The sequence below is a fragment of the Vicugna pacos genome, chromosome 5 (genome assembly GCF_048564905.1).
Source record: "Vicugna pacos chromosome 5, VicPac4, whole genome shotgun sequence".
Lineage (NCBI taxonomy): Eukaryota > Metazoa > Chordata > Mammalia > Artiodactyla > Camelidae > Vicugna > Vicugna pacos.
In genome coordinates, this window is record NC_132991.1 from 29,373,823 (window position 1) to 29,395,990 (window position 22,168).

The 22,168-nt window shown below is 33.6% G+C and overlaps 1 protein-coding gene across 4 annotated transcripts in view; it reads right to left on the minus strand.

Annotated features, from left to right (window-relative positions):
- Positions 1-22,168, minus strand: part of ARL5A (ARF like GTPase 5A) — a 39,690-nt gene that overhangs the window by 11,742 nt on the left and 5,780 nt on the right. For 2 of the 4 annotated variants that reach the window (XR_012072582.1, XR_012072581.1), the window contains exons 2-6: positions 19,410-19,470; positions 18,832-18,979; positions 16,998-17,081; positions 13,680-13,831; positions 10,742-11,063 (exon numbers count right to left, since the gene is read on the minus strand). Coding sequence is in view for 1 of the 4 variants with exons in the window: in XM_006196161.3 (XP_006196223.1) it covers positions 11,015-11,063; positions 13,680-13,831; positions 16,998-17,081; positions 18,832-18,979; positions 19,410-19,470 (494 nt within the window). In the remaining 3 variants the exon portion in view is untranslated. Of the gene's footprint in view, positions 1-276; positions 334-4,635; positions 11,064-13,679; positions 13,832-16,997; positions 17,082-18,831; positions 18,980-19,409; positions 19,471-22,168 lie in introns of those variants that run through there. The other 2 variants (XR_012072580.1, XM_006196161.3) reach the window with 2 other exon arrangements.

A 22,168-nucleotide genomic window follows, 5' to 3' on the forward strand; every position in this document is an offset into this window, starting at 1 on the left:
AAATGAGGTCAAAATGTTAACACATTTATATGTACAATAAGGCCACTACATATTTTAAATTTATTTCTATCATTAGTAAATCAATTTTTTCCACTTTTTGTCAATTATTTTCCCACTTTCAAAAAGTGGACACATTAAAAAATTCTAAATAAACGTAAATTTTAAATTAAATTAAATTAAATTTTAAGTAATTAAACATTAATTATACTGCCTTTTTTTCACCCAGTAAATATGGGAACTTACAGAAAAATGCACAGAAAAAAACACCAACTTTACCTGTTTTTATTTTACAAGGTTCCACAGAACATCATTTATGAAAAAAGGGTTCCATTGCTAAAAAAGTTTTGAAAAATAAGGAAGTTGAGGTCTTAAAGCACTGAAAATGTTTATACAGCAGACCCAAGTTTATAACCCAGTTGTCTCTCCGTCCAGTATTTGGCTTACTATATACTAATACTAATACAAACACTTCTTGAATACCCAACTGGTGATACTACTACTTTTTTTTCTAACTCTCACTGCATTTTGCTTGTATCTTTTGAAAACAACCATCTGAATGGATATTACCTATGGTCAAGAATCCTTCAAAAGTAGTAAAATATCAACAATAAGCTAAAAGAGTAGTTCATACCTTTACATCCACCATGATTGGAGAGAATTCTATCAAAATTATTCAACTTTGCAATTGAAGTTTGCAAATGGTATTGTATCAGTGAATTAATTTTTACTAATCACCTTGATCTCTCCTCAATAATGCCCCTAAATACAGTTAGATGAAGAGAAAACAAATGAGTTGCATCTTATTTACTTATAAATTAGAAATATTTTTGTATTTTTCCCACCCCTCATTAAGATGATTCTTTAAAAACAAACAAAATTGATCCAACACTGTTTTCTAAGTATTAACGTAACATGCTAAATATAGAATTATCTGGCATGTACAAAAGTATAAAGAATGAGAAAAGTATCAGCCATAATGCTGTCATCTTACAACAACCTATAATACATAATGTTATGATACATTTTCTTCCTTTTCTCTATGCTTTTTTCCCACGGTTGAGATCATACTAGATGTAAAAGTTTGTATCCTTTTTTCCCACTTAACATGTCACAACCATCAATTATTTACCCATGTTGTTAAAATCTCCTTGTAAAAAAAAATTTAATGGCAGCATGTTTCATCTTATAATTTAACAAATCCCTTAATATTCTGGACATTAATGGACACTGGATCTATATTTTGAATGGATTAACACAGGACTTTCAATACTTTTTACCTTTAAACTGTATGCAATGTATGGCTTAAGTAGGATCCTACAAAAAAGGTAAGATGTTAAAGACACTTAAAGGAAATGCAGGACATATATTCCAGTAGATTGAAAAGCCAATCATTTCCTCTTTATTAATCCTATCACATCAACTGCAAACAGTTCATTGGGGGAAAAAAGGAAAAAAGAAAGTCACTATCATCCACTCAGGGAAAAGATAAAAATATCCTACAGCCATTAGTTATAATTATTTTCCATCTCCTCCATCATAAAAATTTTGAACAAGAGATAAACCATAAAGAAAGCCTAATATATCCAACTAAAATTTTTAATTCTTCTGCAACCAACTTAATATACCACTTGATACCACAAATGTAAAAAATTTAATGACACATGGCAAAAGATCACTGTGCTTTAAAACAACTTTCACAAAGCAGTACAAAGGAGATAGAAATGCACAAAGGAGAAAATTTATATAATAGAAATAACCAAAAATCTATGAAGATGTTCAATCTCATACCTCAAATACACAAATGAGGTATCACTTTTCACCCAGAGATTAGCTAAGAATTTAAAAGAATGAAACAGGTAATGCTTGAAATAAACAAAGATGTGTTCCTACAAGTTCAAAACTTGTTCAACTTGTTCATCAAAAGCAAATTTCTTACAAGAGATAATAAGATAAGAATTTCAGTCACAGTTAGGAAAGAGTACAGTCTATATTACTAAAATGAATATAAACTATTAAATGAAGAACCTTTAAAAGAAAAGTAAAAGGACTCGGATTGAAGGCTGATAATTGTAGACTGCTACATTTGCAGGAAAGCATTGAGGCAGAAGACAGGTCACCTGTTAGATGACTGTGTTAGGGATCACTCTTCCCCCACATTAAAAAAAGATCAGCTGGAAGAATATTTTTAAGTTTTTTTCTCCTTCTATTCTTTCGCAAAAGAGTCAATGATTGGCATAGGATGGATACATTACAAGTGGAATAACAAGTAAACTTTGCACAACAATTAAAGGCTAAAGATCACAGAAAACTCAAGGGTAGAGAGAAGTTCTGTGCTGCCCTTTGTTGGATGAGGGCAAACAAGTGAACATAAAGCACAGCATAGGGAGAGCAGTGATGGCCTGTGAAGAGTAGTGGGCAGGTTAACAAATCGTAATGTAATATGAAATGTCTCAGTACAGAGATGCCATGTGTTTGAGCAAAGAACTAACCAGGATTTGGGTACTCTTCTGGGAAGACAATTGGGCAATATGTCAATAATGCCTTTTAAAAATCCACACATGTTTACACAGCAAATTCAACTTGTAAGTTGAATAAAAAATAAATTCAATTATTAACTGTATTATTTTTAATGGTGAGAAGTAAGCGACAACTTAATATGTATCTACAGAAGACTGGTTAAATAAATTATGATAATCCAAACAGGCAAACACAATACATCCATTAAATTAATGTTTTATACGTAAAAGATGTTCATTAAGTATGTTGTTAGAAAATTATCCAGTGTTTTGGAATTCTGTGTTCGAAATATTGATTCAAATATATACCCATTCCAAAGTGTTGTTACTGGTTTTATTAACATAATGGGACAATGAATGATTTTAATTTTCTTTTTTGCTTATTGTATCTCTTTCCTGATTTTCATTCAAAGAAATTATGCATTTCTTATGGAACTTTTTACATTAATGAACACTTTTATATGCTAAAAGGATAATTATAAAAATTAAAGGGGCAAATTGGGAAGTCTAATGGTCAAGGACTGATAATATTTACTAGTTAAAGAATTTAATCCATTCACTAGAAAAACACTAAGATCCTAATAACAAATGAACAAAACAAAAGAATAAGAGGAAACTGAAGCGTATTAAAAAAAAAAGTCTCAATCAAATAAGTGCAAAATAAGACAACATGCTTTCCTTTTATTAGAGTGGAAAAGTTTTTTTTCCTTAATACACAGTATTAATTAAATATGGAATAATAGGCATTCTCAAATTGCATCAAACCATTTAATCCAGTAGTTTCTCTTCTGGGATTCTAGCCAAGAGAAATGCTCTGAACTATGAAAAAAACTTGCAGTGGAAAATATTCCTTGTACAAGAAAATAATGGAAATACGGTGGAATATTATTTGGGGATTTAAATACTAGAAGAATCCAAGCATTGGATCTGTTTCAAAAGATTTCATCCATTTTGATATAGAATGATTTGCTGTAATGTAGAACGTAAGGTCACTATGCAGCCCAACTCATTGGAATCCTCAAAAGGTTGGTTCCAGTCACAAGGAACATATTCAAAAGGCCTGCCAGAAGCTATTTTACGTTGTGAAAACATCATTCTTTTCTTGGGACAAAGGTTATCTCACCACCACCAAGAGGATATTCCACATGTGGAAACTAAAAATGGGAAGGGCATAAAAGATCAAGAAGATGACACAGATCTTCTCCCAAAGAGCTGTTGTACCATTTACTATTTTAATGTCTGCAGAGGCTTACAACAAACATCTGACATTCCTGACATTCCCAGATGCAGATTCACACAGATTTCAAAGAAATAAAATTTGTACGTATTTATTTGCACTGCATGATGCTTTTAGGCCATTTTTAGGGAAATAGGTCTTATTTCTACTAGAAGAACTAATCAGAAAAATATATAATCACATTGAATTTCTTTTGAAATAAGGCAGAATTAAATAAAAATTGAGATAAGAATTAAACTGAGATAAGAATTAAATGAGGCAGTATGCTACGATCACATAGGTAAGAAAAATTTACTTATCCATGGAGAAAAACTCACAGAATTATTAACAGTTCATTCATTCATTTATCAACACATAAATTGAACAAACATTATATACTAGGCACTGCATTCGGCACTGAGAGATATAATTTGGTAAACACAACAATCATGGTCACTGGTGTCCTGGAGCTTACATTCCAGGAGGGGAGAAAGACCAAAACTCAAATAAGTGTATGTGTGGGTTGACTTCCCACCACCACCTGCAACTTTCTTCTGTTTACTATCAACCATTCTCATGAATGTTCACTTTAATAATATTCATTTAAAATGACTGGACTTTCCTTACATTTTAAGACAAATTAATCACACAAACGTCCCTATTTATCAGGTCCATGTACAATTCAAATACCCAGAAGTAAAAGACAGAATGCTATTAGCTGACTAAGTTCCATAAAAAGATGCCTAGAGAAGATGAGGACAATCTTCTTATTTGCACAATAAGGCTGTCACACCTTTTCACCTGCCCTGGTAGATCCCAGCCCTGGACAGTTAATAGAGCTATGCCATCACCAAATCTGCACACGTTAGGAGAAGAAACTAGAAAAAAAACACTGACAACATGATGTGTGAATAGTAATTATAATTAACCTTTTCTAAAAGAAAAGGCGTGTGTAACAGTACATAATAGGGTAACAATTAACTCATCTATTTTTTTCTTTTTACTCAAAGCATAAAGCAGAGACAATATTTTATCCCAGGTTAACATGCAACTTAAAAAAAAGTTAATATAATTTTAAACATGGAAATTCACCAGTAAAATCATATTTCTCATTTTCCCCCAAGTATACCTTACTTAACATTATTCCTTTATTTCATTATAAACAAAGTCCTACTACTGGTCACCTGACCCAATACCTTACAGTTCTGGAGCCTGACATTTCAGTCAGTTATGGATACAAGGGTGATGTTACAAGTATAATGAAGTAACACACCTGAAAAGCAGCTGATTGCACTGCTTCACCAATGGAGAGGTCCCTACACCATCTGCCACTCTGTCCCAACCTAAGCGCAAACATAACTATCCCCCAGCCACCCAGGAAGCTGTCTTGTCAAGAAGACCCTGAAGCATTATTTCCCTAGGTACCTAACATGTCAGCACTGATGAAACACAAAAGCACCCAAGTGCTCTAAGATCATCACTTTTTGGAATATTCCTTGAGTGTAAAATTTTCCTAGGATATAGAGAAATACAAGGTAACAAAATGATAAAGAGATAAGACAAATTTCCCACCTCTTCTTGCCTACAAAACTTGAGTCAAAACCTTTTATCATATTAGAAATTCCAATACAACAAACCTAAAAGTTTTCAAAAGGTTTCTAATTTGTTGTTAAATGCAGCTTCAACTATGTCAATATACATAGAGCACAAATGTCAATCATCCAGGTTTCTCTACGAAAATACAATAAGCAAGGAAGATTAATATCTACAAGATGAGTTTGTCACATTTAAAAATCAAGTTAGTAAAATGTATTTCAAGCACAAATTAAAATTAATATACATTTTTTCATCTCTAGCAACCAAAAGAGCCCTCATTAGACATAATTACAGCTTCCTCTTCAATATGTTATCTTGTGTTACATTAACCCAGAAAACATCTTTAAAAGTGCTCTGCAGGTATCACCTCCTCTCAAGGAACCACAGAGGGACATACATAAGAAAAGCTACTTTAATCTGAAGGATTAGTTTCAGGCAAAAATAATTAGAGGAATTCTTTCTATCACCAACATAAGAAGTTTTGGAAGAAAACAGTATATATTACGATAATTAAAATCATATATACATTTCACTTTCCATGCAAGATGATTTAAAATATAAACAAAATGTAACTGTGAATCACTGAAAATTCAGTCAAGCCTTTGCCCTCAGTTTACAGTCATGTTCTATGGTTAGGGAGGGATGGAGGAAGGAAGACAGAGAGGGAGGGAAGAAGGAAGAGACAGAGGGAGGGAGGGAGGAAGGAAGGAAGGAAGGAAGGAAGAAAGGATATATGAGAAACATAATAAAGTTCTATCAAGTATTTTGTTTTCTAAGGAGAATCGAAAGAGGAAGGATTTTGGTGTGTTGACACATAAGTGGCTCAAAATCTAAATATGATTCAAAATTACTAACCATTAAGTATGAGAAGAATTAAGAGACTCCTCCTACACAAGCAACACATTTTTACTAAGGTTTTAAAACACACAATTTTAAACAGAATTTTGTCTGTTTAAACTATTTTAAAAAAACAGAAATAGAGTTCAGTTTTCTAGTCTCTGCATTAACTAACACTGGGATAATGAAATATTTGTATTAAGAAAGAGAAAAAATGGTTTCGTTCATGCTTCCTTACCCTATGGTTTATTCAGAATTATGATAGGTATTCTCCATTTCAAGGCTTTTTAATCAAACAAAGCAAAAAAACTGTGACTTGAAAACCCTCAGGGCTGTATCATCAGTAAGCCAAGCACATATAATACCATAGAAAACACATATAATTTATTAGATGGACTTAAAAATCAACACAAATCAATTTTAGGCACTTCTTGAGTACAGACTATGGGAATTTTCTACCAAAGAACAGAATATCTAGCAGGCAAGACCATAAAGATTTAAATTTCAGTTTTTAGAATAATACACAAAGGCTAGACAACTGATAAGAAATATTGCATAATTTACCCAACTGTATTCTCTTACAATTTCTTCATAATTCCACACACAATTTTAGGGTTCAATGGAAGCAGTCACTCTTTAGCATTCGAAGTTTTAAAATTCTGTCTTTCTTTCCTTTACTCCACCATTCTGGTCTTAATATGATCATATATTCTTTGAGGGAGCATAATATAGAAGTTTCATTTTTGTATAAGTGTAACATTAAAAAAGTATTTTCTATATTATGCCTGCATCTACACAGTGTCAATCATGATGATTAATACTTTTGATATCTTTTAAAGTCTATTTCAACAGGTTCATTTTGTAAAAACAGGCTTCTCATTATTAATTCCTTTAGACAGCTAATGTTTATCTTAGTTCTTTAGGTAAACGAGAAAAAAAATGGAATGTGATCTACGGTTTTAAGGATGGGGGGATGTCTTCATGTTAAACACTACATATGAATTTGGTTTGGTGACTTTTTCCAACTCAAACTATTTGTACTGATACTCTTCAAAACGTAACCCACTTTTGGTAATGAAGATAATACACATTTAACTTTATCCCTTTCATGTCTAACTGGTAGCTCAAGGAGCTGGCAGAGTCTAGGTACTTCTCTTATCTTTCTGAATCGACTTTTCAGCATATGAAGCTAAAATTAAGAAGTATTAAAATGTTAAATACAGTATAATTTAAAGGACTCTACTGGTATTTATATGCTGTGCACACAGCAAGCCAGTCTTGTGATGTACTCAATTCTGACAATACTCTCCAATGAGTGAAGTGCAAATCAATGAATCAAGCCAGTGGTGGGAGGACAGCAAAAAACTAGAGAACCTACTTAGAAATTAGTAGTTTGGGGAACAATGGATATAGGTAAAGTTGCGAATATCTCCAAGACCAAGACAGCATATCTTCATTGACAGGGAACAAAGAGACAGGAGGATGGCTGAGTTATGGGGAAAGCCAATCCTCAAGCAAGAAGTTCCAGATTATACTTGGACAGTGGGAAGTTTCAGAGTTAAGTCATGCAAAGAAACCTTGTCTCTACCCAGCCTTGAAAAGTGGATTGATTCCAGGATACAACTGGGCAATTGAGAGAAGATGACCCAAAGTCCACAGATAATACGGGATGTGCTGCCATCCCCTACATACAAAATTTACAGATATATTCTCAAAAAATGTCAGCAGAGAAAACTAGAAAGCTGTCTAGTTTTTCTATTTACAGTAATATAAACAAATTTTGAGGTTGTCTGTACTGTATGTGGTTGCTGTAGTCACAGCAAGAATTGCAAAGTGCCTGTAAGAGGGGACAACAGAATCCCATTTCTAGGCATCTTAATACTATACACTCAGACAAAAAAGAAAAGGACATCTCAGGGCCTTCCTGACTTTCCTTAAGTGCCCTGCACTTCTCTGTGATCTCAGTCACTACCTGTTAGGCACTTCTCGAAGACCAGAAAAGAGAAATTCCTCTTCTATTCCATACCATGCTCCTAAAATCATTTTAATTACCTCCATTAAAAATGCCAGACAGCAGTGCTGAAGCACTTTTTTTATTCTTAAGGCAAAATGTCATACTCCCTTCCCCTGCCTCCCAAACCACCTGCCTCCATTGTAATTCTTTGCCCATTATGAGGGCCAAAGAAGATAGAACTGAAAATGTCAAACAAGAATCCTCATTATAATGCATAAGATATACTTTCTAAATGCTATATGACAAAATTAAACATATTTAAAGGCTTATAGCAACATGGTTACTTTTACCAAGATATCAAGAGAAGTAATTTGACTTTCAAAATTAGTATCAAACACAGAATATGTAAATCCAGCCACATGTACAGAGGTATGAAGCTTTGTTCTTTTCAAAGCTGAGCATAATAACCCTAAATAAGATGTTTGTTTACACCCAAAAGTAGCATATTAAAAAACCAAAAGCTTTGCCCTTTGCTTAATTCTACTTAAACTACACATAAATTGCCAACAAGACTATTCATGAGGCTCTACGTGTTATTTGGAAGTAATACTGTTAAAATGATTTTGCTATATTTTCATACATGAATTAAAAACATTTTTCTCCATTATAATTTTGGTTTTATGCACAAGTATAAAGGTATCACCCTTATTTCTAGTGCTTGGCCTAGAGGATAGAATATGACCAAAAAAACATGTTTTGTAAATGTGGCATAAGATTTCATGCACTCTTATGATGCCATGTCAATCACTAAACCAACTGTAACAATGTAGGGCATGCTTTAAACATCCAATTAAGAATAAATTTTGGCCAACACCATGATGACAAGGGAATGTGCTGGTATACTGTTGAACCGATGTGGCAGCAACCCAAGGGACTAAACCATGATTATTCAAATTAAAAGATAAAAAGGATAAAAGATGTCTTTGCTGGGCTATTTTACAGAAAATTTGTCTCTGATGACACTGCAACATCTACAAAATAGACTTGGGTTTTTAACATACAAGCAACTTCTTATAGTGATCTGAAGAAGTAGGAGGACATATGAACAAAAAAAGCTTAGTAATTAAGATTTACTTTTGTAAAAGCAAGTTGACAAATATTAAAAGGTTATACTTGTATTTTGAACATTATAATATAAAACACAAAACATCCTATGTTTAACACTGACCTGCCATGTCTGACTTGGATTTATATAATGAGTATTTTATATTTTATAGAAAGGAACTTTCAAAGTTTTGTCAATGCTTATAGTACATACTATTATTTCTCATGAAAATCTTTGAAATCTAAAAGGCTGGTATTAAAAGTAGTTTTTTTTTCCTTGAATATTCTAAAGCATGCCAGTTTTGGATTAGCCATCAGATTTTCAGGGAATGACAGATATACCAACAGAGTACACAAGAATACGATTTAACACATTTAGGGTAAGTTTGTTTTCAGTTGCAAAAGAAATATCTTAGACTTTCAGATGCTGGAAAAAACAAAAACAAAAACAAAACCCTAACAAATATAAAAGGTTTTGGGGCCAAGTTACTTCTTAGTAAAAATAAAACATTAAGTTGATCAATTTTTAAACCAAATTCTTAAAAGCATTAAAAAAAGGTTTGTATTCTTTAACTGTCAAACAATGCATTATGGAGTGAGCAGCTAAAAGAAAACTTACAAACCACAAAAAAAACTCAACTATTCCAACTCTTAAGAAATAAGAAACTTTCAAATTAAGAAATTATCTTTGTTGCTTAGAAAATATGCTTTACATTTCATCTCAAATTCACTTTAAATGCTTGACCTATAATTTAATATCTAAGAAGACTTTGGCTAAATTATTTGATAATATTTATAGGGTGACATTTCTCTGGATAGATATATTTCACACAACAGCTTCCAATTAATGCTAAAAAAAATCACTTAATGACTTTAATCACAAGTAATGATTGACTGATTAATGGATTAACAATTTACTCAGTAATTTAGATGGCATAAGGTCCAATAAAGGGAACAATCTGGTAACTGCTCAACATGCAATTCTGTCCATTAGTAATACTAAGTCAAGAATATGATAGATTTTCCACTCAGCTGGATTACCTGTTTCCATGTATGTGATTTGGTCAACAAAAAATTAGGTAGACAATGTCAAGTTTTTTCCTTTTTCTGTCTTTCTTTTTTTTTTTTTCAAAAGAGCAGCTCAATGAGTTGGGGGGTTGATTAGTCTGATACAGAGAACATACGGCAAGTACAAAATGGCAGTTACCACCAATGCCAGTACTCATCTCACTATGGTTATAACTAAGGATATTATTAAATTGTGTGTTACTCGCTTTTTTAGAACATAAATCAAAGCCATTAACTGGAACTTGAGGTATACACACAATACATAAACAACCTTAGGCAAAATACTTTTCATAAGTAACATTACACTTTAAAATATTGGAAACTGAGTAACTGTGCTGATTTGTATTTTGACTTAATGGAACAAGAGGAGAACAACATTCAACTAGGGAGGGTTATACTAATAATAAAGCTCTTAAAGTTAAAAATGTCTTCCTCTCCCTTTGTACTTACCACAGGCTACACAACATCCTGAGAGGATTCATTATGAGAAAAGTGTCAATCACAGCTTTAAGACTTTGCTTTGGAAGGAACTAATGAGAAAGCAGATTGGAAGGTGAGACTTCATCTTTGTTTTCAAATAAGTGGTCTTAATTTTTCTTCTTATAGAAAAAGTTTAAATGTTTAATTCAGTTTATTATAAATATATCTAAACCATTAAGTTTTGCAGCTTTCATGTAAAGTCCAGCACTTTATACAAAGTCTATGAGAAGAGGTCAGTAGAGATCATCTAATCTTAAGCCGTGACATCATCCATTCAAGTCCTTGGCATAATCTATAAAGAAAATAAAATCTTTTGATTAAGTTCTCAACTAAAAAGCTATGAACAGTAAACTAAAAGTAGAGATCATTTTTCATCTACCTAAACAACAAAGATTAAAAAATCAGTAAGACTTAATGTCAGTGCTATAGCAGTGATGCCATACTCTCATACACAGCACACCTGTGCTTTTTGGTTCTGTTCTGTCTCTGGTGCTGAGAACACTGCCTGTCACATGAAAGGGGCTCAACAATTATATAGTGAGTGCCCATAGACAGTAATTTAGCAATCAGTTTCAAAATATTTAAAGTGTCAATACTCTCTACCCCTTTCTCCACTTTTAGAAATACATCCTAAAAAATGATCAGAGATAAAGACAGGTTTATGTATAAAACTGTTCACAAAAGCATTCTCAATAGGAAAAAGTAAAATTTAAGTGCCTAACAATAGAGAAAAAAATGTAACAAATTATGGAACATTCATATGATGAAATATGAAACATTTCCTTTCAAAGACTATTTTACAATATGATGAAATTCTCATGACATAAATGAAGTAGAAATGGCAGGATAATGAATGTATAGTAGAGTTGTTCAAACTAATTACACACACAATATTCATGTTATATCTGTATATTAAAAAAATCTGAAGGAAATAAATCTCGTATCACTACCACCAGTTATCACTGAACAGTAGGTAATTGAGCATCATCCAATTCCTTACTTTTAAACGTCTGATAGGAAATTGTACAAATTTTAAGAATAACAGGTGTGTAAGTTATTTAATTCCAAACTGTTAAAGGTACAGTAGTTACCTAATAGGAAACTAGAAATTGCCCTAAGCACTTAGTATCCATTATCCTAATTAACCTTCACAACACTAAGACCAGAACTCTTTCCATATTACAGAGGGAGCCCAGGCTTAGGGAGATTAGCAAGTGGCAGAGATGGCAGTCAAAATGTTGACCAATACCAAAACCAAGAATTTAGATCAAGGTGGTCAGACTACACAGGGAAACATCCTTCCCTAAACCAAACATTTCCACTTTTTAACTGCTGCAAATGGAAGTCTACATAAACCCCAAACTGAAAAGACACCATCATCTGTTGATTTCTTCTTTTAAAAATAAAACTGTCAGAGTTCATACATAACCTAACTAATAATGTATTTTCCACACAATTACTCAAAGTATGTAAGTTAAATCTTTTATCAATCTTACATGATTTGTCTTTGTTGCCAAATTTAGTATTATATCAGTGCTTCTGCTTAAAGATCTTTGATAAAGATAATATATATAAAGATATATCTATATCTACATATGTATCTTGACATGTATTAAACTATTTGACAAATATGTAAAAGATATTTTTACTTAAATGAGTACATGGACAATTGTTACTATCTGTGATTTTAAAAAAATTAATAGATTCACTTTTTTGAGGTTCCAATTATGCTCTTCCAAATATCTGTAATCAGGTAATAATGTCTTCTATTTCACTAAGATGGGACTTAATCTCCAATTTAACTTTTTTTTCTCTGCTTTTAAACATATACATTAAGGATTCTAAATAAAGTTCTTAAATTTGGGGTTGAGGTTCTTCAGGTGTTAGGGAAGGGCAGAAGCTTGTGGCATGGATAGATGAGTTAACAGCAAGTGGCAGAAATTCTCCTCCTTTCAAGACCATGCTAAAGGGTAAACCAAATAATATTGATACTATCTATCTGTGCCCTAAGTTGCTGCCCTTTTCAATACCTGAGTTGAAGTTCAAGCCCAATTTAACACCTCTATTCAGAATACTTCACCTCCAATTTAACTCTTTTCCTTCTGCTTTTAAATACACAGATCTACCATATTTTAGAAAAATAACTACAACAAAAACTTTAGCTTGCTCATCCTTTCAGCTTTTTAAAATCTTATTTCTTATTTCCTTTATTCCATCTCTCATAATAGCACATCCTCCTGGTCCTCTACATCACAATTAACAACGCTGACAACTGGTGCCTTCTCAAAGTCCTTTCATCTCTGGGCATTAGTCTTGGGCAAAATTTTACTGCAAGTACCTACCTTTCACTCCAGAGCCAAGGACCTTCAAGCCATACTCTCTCCAATTCTAACTTTTATATTTTTTTAAGTGTAGTAACTCACTCTTGACAACAGTGGTGGCATATCCCCAAACTCGTCTCACATGCAAATATTCTATTTCAGCTTCTTTACGCATAAAGTATGAATTAAAAACAACTGGTCTACATGATTGTTAGGAGTAAATGACACACTCTGTAGAAAGGACCCAAGACACAGGACAATCTTAGCAAGTGTCAGTTCCTTTCTTATACTGTAAGTCCCATCAACAGTGTAAGAACTGTCTCCTGACTTCTCCAGCTCTCATGACACTCCCACTCCTCTGAACTCCTACAGTAACTGTCATCCACAGGTGACACATGTTCTGTGTATGTTGCGGGTCTAATTCTTTACAGAATCAAACTAAAAACTCTCTCATTGTAGACATGGACTATGTCTTAACCTCTCTAACTTACAAAGTTTTGTACATGGTAACATTAAATATTCGATTTTAAGGAGAAATAACATGTTTCAAAGTTAAATACATGTAATTCATGATGAAGACACCTTACCCCTCGCCAGTAAGAGCACAGCATGCCTGGATATGCCACTGGTGATCTTTAATAGAAGTTAGTTTCAAAAACTGGGAGATTTCTGCTACAGTCATGCATTCCTTAACATCTTGTTTATTAGCAAAAATCAGCAATCCAGCTTTCCTCAGGTCCTATAAAAGCAAACAAAACTATAAGGGCCAGTCCATTTTTTTCGTAACATTTTCCAACTTCATTAACAGAATATATTTGATAATCTTTGTAAGCTAGAATTTCTCAACTACTTGACATAAAATTATCTCACAGCCGTTATGATAGAAAGCAAACTTCAAACTGAACATATTTTAAATAAATCAGTCCATATTTATATAGATTTACTTCTTTTTTTTATAAAATGACATTTTTATGATTCGAAGTGCTGTATTTAACAAAGTCACGTTTTCCGATAAAATACATATCTAACCCTTCCCCCAACCCCAAACTAGGCTTCTGTGGCTACTAAAACAAAATTCTACCCCAACCTATACTTTAGATATATGTTTATACCTAAAGTTAGCATCTTCTAGGTGCATATGAAATAAACTAATTCATTATATACAATATAAACCTTAGGGCCTTAGGACTTAATTCTCAGTTGAGAGGTGCTATTCTTAAAGCAATCCTAGTCATCTTCTGAGACCTAGCTCTTCTATATTTGTGCATGAAGATATCTTAGATTTGAATATTTGATAGGGTCTTTTTAGATTGGCATTGAACTTACCAAATTTCCCAACTGCATAGTAAGTTCTACCACTTTTATGCTTTGATTCTGAGGTAAGTTCTTTAACATTTCTGAATCTCTTCCTCATAACTAACATTTATTGAATATCTAATCTGAGCAAGACACCCATCATACTAACCACTTCCCAAATAAAATCTCTAATCCTCACAAGACTGCTACAAGACTTTACTATTCCCATTTTACAGATGAGGAAACTAAGGCTCAGATGTAAGTAACTCATACAAGGTCATATAACTACTCAATAATAGAGCCAGGTTTGAGCTGAGACCTTCCTACTATAGCTGCTGCCCCTCTTCTGTAAAATGCTGAGATCACCATCTACCTCCCGGGGTTGTGGTCTGAATGAGTGAATTACTACATTTAAGTGCTTAGTTCAGTACCTAGCTTTGGTGACAGTTCAAATGTTAGTGTACTTACTGCTCTGCAAATGAGAATTAGCTTTACCCTTGTGCATTCCCCCAACTGACTGACCTAACACTTTACTCACAAAGCCAGCCAAAAGTTCTTGGTCTCCTTTTGCAGTACTCTACCTTTCCCTCTCCCAACCATTTTTACAGCCAACGTCTTCCCTGACAACCTATGGAAAGTTATAGACCTTTTCCTCATAAAAATGCACATGCAAAAAAATTATATACAATCTTAGGGTGTTAATAGATATCCTAAAATCCATTCTTGGATCCTAGGCTAAGAAATGATGATGGCTGTACTCAACAAGCAGATTAAACTCATAAAATTCCACTTGTATATAGAGAGAGATACTGAGAAAACTAAGGTTTTGGTGCTATGTTTGCAAGTTCTCCCAGCTGTGTTGAATGCTATCTTCTTAGAGATTTTAGTTGAATATTTTGGTTTTAATTATGTGTATAGATGTTTGAAGCCAAGAAAGTCTTCAGTAGGTTTAAAACAACACTGCTCCATATTATTTTACTCTTGTTAGAATACAGTTTCTTTGATTCTTTTTGATGTAAATAAAAAATATAAGTGGTAAATTTCTTACTTGGTTAAAAGGAGTTGTGTAATATGCTTTATATAACAATGGAGACTGACTTAGTCACAGTGCCCTCTGCAGGATGGCAATTACGCTACTACAGTTAATGACTGTCACCTCAAGAGCTTGGTCAGAAAGAGATACTCTAGAACTTATAAGTTTCAAGCGTTTATGTTCAATTTGGTTCACCTATAGTTCAGTTCACCTATCTACAAAGAAGGCAAAAATTTGAAGGGACAAACTGTAGCTAGTATACATATACATTATCAAGGATATGGATATTTTTCTCTTATCCTAATCAGAAAATGGAACAATTATCAACAGTTGATATATAGCTGAATCACTGAGTAGATGGACTTCCTATGTCATTTAATTCCTATCGTCCTATCATTTAGGTTTCACTATCTCTTGCCACTGTGTGTTGAAATCTTTTATATAGGTCAGGATTGCCAATGCTGGCATGTTCAAAGAACAAACTCTAGAGATACCTGACATTGGAAATACCTAGCGTAAATTGGGGCACAGAGTTTATGCTATTTTATTTACAAGTATATATATTTATCACTTTTAGTAATGAAATTATTTGAAGAAGATCCTAGATGGATAATTGGAAAACACAAGAAATAAAATCATTATTGAAAGTTCTCAAAAAAACCCCCCATAAAACTGAATCCATATTGAAGGTAATTTTTCTAGATTTCATAGGCTCAAACTTTTTTATTAAAGGTTCTTGATTTTTTTTAACCTTTTGACCTACTTTTAAATATTTAGGAAGAAACAAAAGAAAATCTTCCTTTACCTTTTATTTAATAACCTCACAACAAATTATGTATTATGATAGTAATAGAAAAGAGATAATATTGGATTAAGGCTGTTCAACTTGACTTAAAAAGAAGTCAAAGTACAAGGTAAAAGTGGTGATCTTTCATACGTCTCTCATTTTAAACACTGAAAAACTTCTGCTACATAGCACAGATTTCTCTTCTTAAGAGTCTAAAAATATTTTTAGTTTAGTCATGAAGATGAATAACAGCACATACAAAACATATTTACTTAGCATCTTCTATATGCCATATGTAGTTGTCAACTTGTTTCTCAAAGCTTCATCTGTGAAGATGATTCCTAGAAGTTGAGTCACTCTGAATACAATTCACCCATCTTATGTAATTGTTTAATTTCAGTGGCATTTTAATAAAGCTTAAGAAAACTAGGGTATCTTTCTAACGAAGTTTTAAATTAATTAATATCATTTCCAATGATAATCCTCTGTATAGTTAATCTATTCAAAATGCAAAGCGAAAGCCAATTTAGGTCTTATTGTTCAAGAAAACTTCTAGACCAAATTTATCTGTGATAAGTGAAATTAACATTCTAAAACTGATTCCACAATCTTTCTGCTGCTTCTAGATACGTTCCCAATTTGGGAAGTGTCAAAATTATAAAGCAGGCATGGCCAGCAGATAAAGGATTTTTTTTTTTAAACTTGAAATAGTATCCTCATGAAAAAGTAGAAAGAACAAATGTCACAGAAATACCCCCCACACACATCTAATGCCAGAATCCTACTTACCTCATGGGCTAACATTTTGTAGAGTTCTTCTCTAGTTACAGAAATCCTTTCTCTGTCTGTACTGTCCACAACGACTATTACAAACTAAAATAATTACCAAAAAAATCATTAGTGATTGCAAAATTTGCTATCTGTAAAATTAATAAAGTGCTTATTTGATTTACAGGCTACAACCGTCAAGAAATTAGAACCTTATGATACGGTATGATTGGAAACCAGATATACCCACCATACACTGTGAATCGTAAAAGTCTGATCCATCCCTAATTCAAATATAGTTACTAATTTTGAAGAGAAAATAAAAGACAATATGATGTTATCATTCTGTTAGACTACTCTAATATTCTAACCAAAATATAACACACATCTGTTTTCTAAATTAGTATCTTAAATGCTAATGGGCCTATTTGCACTGTAAGTCAGTAAGATAAAAATACATTATGGTCCTAAATTTAAGTTGTTTCTAGACAGATAATACTTAACATCAACTAAAAAATCTAAAAGGGTGTGTGTATGGAAGCAAAGTGATGTGACAGAGAAATCAATTTTAAAAAAATCAACAAATTGAGAAAATAAATCTGTATCTAAAACCATGCTCTCTTCCTGCTGCCATAAATGGCACATGCTACCTGCAAGCACAACTCTTTCCTGAACTGATGATAAGACTAGCCTCAGAAGACATAATCAAAGACTTGTAAAGGAGCTGTGCAGGACTGAGCTATAATGCACCTCTTCCTCAACTCCATGAGCGCCAAAAAGCACCAGGGAAACAGGAGCAGAGGTAGCCACTTTATGATGGCATTTGTGATGCCCGAGTTCATTCTGACTGCCTATTATTAGCATGTACTACTTATCGTTTAGAACTAACTTTTCATTTCCAACTAAACCACTGTAATTTTCAGGGGCTTTTCAATTATTCAGATTTCATCAACCATAAGTTAGATAGGTAAGAGAGCTGCTACTTTACCTCTTCTCTTACTTGAGACCTTAGTGATATGTGGTTTTATTACTGTAGGACCTGTTCTATTCCAAGCCTTTTGAATAAAGTTATTAACTTCCAAGGTGTTGCCATGAATTTGATACCTGCAGCATTATATATGAGTACTAACAATTTACACCTCTCCTTCTCCAACAGACATGATCAAAAGCCTAATGGAGTATTACGGGATCAGGCACTAGAGACACTTAACAGTGTCTTAATGATGTAATATTCATCCTTATATATATTTGGAGTTTTACTGACTTATAATCAGCACTACAAAAACAACTGTCACAGCCTTTCAACTTATAAGATCTATACAATGAAGCTCTCAAATGTCATAGGTCTGAAATTTCCTCTTTGAAAAAAAAAAAGGTAAATAAAACATACGATTATGTCTAAATTGCTGTATAACCAAAAGAAAAAGAATTCTTTAATGTGCAGTTGTGCTGCATGAAAGAAAGAACACAGTAAAATTTTGGCCAGGATTCAAACCACCAGAGCTCTCTCATTTAACTAGGATTTACTCTATGTAGACACAAATAAACAGTAAGAAAGAAGTGAAATTACAAACTGTAAAATGGAACTCTTTATAAAAATAATTACTTAAGACAGGCTCTGGGATCAATACATAATTAGACTAATCAATCACCAATCCTCCATAAAGCGGCTCAATGAGAATGGACATACAGAACAACGACCCTGAAAGAGGGAATCAAAGATTTCACTATGTTTAAACTCTACTTATGCTAACATACTATGATATTTCAAAAACATTAACTACAAGAGTTCATATCTAGAAGGTGTTTCCCAAGCATTCTATTCATAGAAGGTTTAGTATATTAAGAAACATACCTCCGTGTTAGTATAGTAAGTATTCCAGGAAGAACGAAGAGATTCTTGGCCACCAATATCCCACATTAGAAAACGTGTATTATTAATCAATATCTCTTCTACATTACTTCCTATTGTAGGGGATGTATGTACAACTTCATTCATAGAACTGGGAAAAAAAGGATTCAAATATATTACAATTAGCAAGGAAGCTCTATTGTCTGAACATTTTTCAATTAAGGGATAAATCAGCATGACTTTCTTTTATATTTTATACCCAAATTTCCCTTTTCCACTAACTTGTAACTAAGGATTTAAACAGAGGTGGAACCTAGGAAGTGGACTATCTGCAATATTCTAGATTCATTTCAGGGAACTCTATAAACAAATATTTCTTTACTTTCTATAAGCAAAACAACTGAACAACATGCTCATTGTCATAAATTTTTAGCAGTCTAGAAACAGTTGCTTAAACTTGGCTCCTGGTTCATGGCTAACTTGCCTTCTTACAGTGCAACTTGCTTTCATAAACCAAATACCACTCAAGCAGAAAAAGTAACTATAAACAATAAAATAGATTTACAGTAGTTAATACTTACAACTGGTAAAGGATGGTAGTTTTTCCTGCATTATCCAGCCCAACAATGATAACTTTGTGCTCTGAAAAAAAGAAAACACCAGTGTATCAATTTCATACAAAAATTTTAAAACTTCCCATTTCCATTCTTTCCAGCTATATATAATTCAGTGCATGGCACTTACCTTCCTGGAACTCAAAAGGATATCGCAGCAGACCAGCAGAAGTATGCCATTTGTCTAACCTCCCCATCCCCCTCATTCCACATAGAGAACAAAAGCACTATATTCTTTCTACTCTATAGAAGTCCACTCTCCGTAAAGTATCCTAAATGTAATCACAACAATTTACAAATAACTTAAGGTGTAAATATTTCACATTGGAATAAACCATTTAAGTTCTAAATGTGAATTTTAGGCATTAACTGGGTATGTACAGGTGACACGGGGTGAATGGGAAAGAAAAAAAGGGCAGTCTTTTAAATCTGCTGGCAAAAGGCCAGGCCCCATCACAGGTAATTGTAAGCTATCTGAGTACATGTGAACCGTAGGGCCCTTCTAACCAAATTTAAGGACCTGTGGCTATGGTGGCAGTGACTCCCTCCCCCCTTGGCTTCTATGGCATCACTTTACCCAAATTTTCTTCCTCTATCTCTTTATTATTTTTTCACTGACTCCTCTTCCTTGGGTCTTCCTTCAAACGTTCCTGTTTCCCAGAGTTGTCTTCTTGCACTCCTTTCACATTTTAGCAAGGCCATTTTAGGGCTCATCTATTGCCAGGCCATCTAAAAACCATTCCCAAAGCCAGCAGTGTGTGGAGGAAGCTAATCTCCAAAGATGGGCTTTGCATATTCATTCTCCCATATAGTTACCCTCGTGAATCTAGGCTGGTCTTATGACCCACTTTCAAGCAACAGAATGCAGCAGAAGTGATGCTGTGTGATTTCCACACCTAGATCATCACAGACCTTGCAGCTGCTGCCTAGCTCTTGGACAATCCCTCTGGGTTAAGTCAGACACCATATAACAAGTCTGACTACCCCAAGACTGCTAGGCAAATGAGTGAGGAAGTCCAGGCTAATCATGTGGCCTGACCTTGTGGAGGGAGGCACAGAGCTGCCCCCAGCTGTTTCAGCCATTCCAGCTGAGACACCAATAAAGAAGCCATCTTGGATATGCAGCCAGGTGGAGCTGGAGATGACTCCAGTTCAAACTACCATCCAACTGGAGCCAACTGAGAATCCCAAGCCAGAACTTTCTAGCTGAGCTCAGTGAATTCAGAGAACCATGAGAAATTACAATAAATTACTGCTTTAAGTCACCAAAGTTAGGAGTGGCTTCTTACACAGCAATGGATAATAGAAGCAAGATGGAAAAATACATGTGATTACGTGGCCCCAGACAAATGACTTATTTTTCTAACCCTAGGTTTCTTCACTGTAAAACATGGACACTACTACCTATCTTTCAGGGTTATGTAATGATTAAGACAATACATGGGCAGGGCGTACCACCAAGAAAAACAGTTCCTAATCCATGTTCCCAAATCTTTCCTAAAGTCCAATCTACCCAGCAGATGGACACAGTGTCTCTCAACATATCCAAAACCCAATATTCAAACCTGTTCCTAATTCTATCATACTTAATTTGCTTAATGATATTAGCATAACATCAGATGCTTTTGGAGTCCCTACTCAACCCCAACATCTAATTTGTCACCAAATTCTATTGATTCTACCTCAGAAATATATCCTGAATCTGCTTCCTCCCCACTGTCCTAGTTGTAGTCCTCTTTATCTCTTATTGTACCCAAGTGGACTATCTCCAATTCACCTTTTTATTGTTTCTACAGTAATTTCTCAACATTATAAAGCTGATCATGCCACTTTCTTATTTAAATGATGGTTCTTCATTCTGACAGGAAGACAAGGTACAAGTTCTCAGCTTTGTAAATAAAGCCAGTCACAAATGAATAGGCTTCAGCTTTATGCCTCACCGCCACATAGATTCAGGTGTTTAGGCTGGATTCAAGCCATTCTCCCCACATAAGTAGATAGATATCTTCACAGCAAACATTTCTTTACCTCTACTCATGGCTTTGACCTGTGCTGGAATTATCCTTCCCAATTCTCCATTTAGGGAATTTCTTCTAATCTTTCAAGTGTACAGATCACATGCTAATCATCTTCATATTTTCAGTAACTACAACTTTTTCTGGCACAATAAATGCTGAATTAATATTCATTCTATAGATAATAAATGTTAAGGATTGTAGCACCTAAGAGTAAGCAGATCTTTAAGAAAAAGCTTTTGATGAACAACCACATGTCAACAAACTGGACAACCTAGAAGAAATGGACAAGTTTCTAGAAATACAGTCCACTAAAACTGAATCAAGAAGAAATAGATCATTTGAACAGACTCATCATGAGAAGTGAAACAGAATCAGCAATAAAAATACTCCCTGCAAACAAAAGTCCAGGACCAGATGGCTTTACTGCAGAATTCTACCAAACATATAAAGAACTCATACCGATCCTTCTCAAACACTCCCTCATACCATACACAAAGATAAACCCAAAATGGCTTAAACACTTAAATATAAGACACTATAAACCTAGAAGAAAACATAGGCAAAACATTTTCTAACATAATAAATTAAATAAATAAATAAAGTCAATCAAGGGAATGCAAGCTGAACAAATAAACAAATGAGGGGTTTTTAAGTGGTTAAAATATTTTAAAAAGAAAAAGATAAGGAAAGAAATTCACATCAAACATT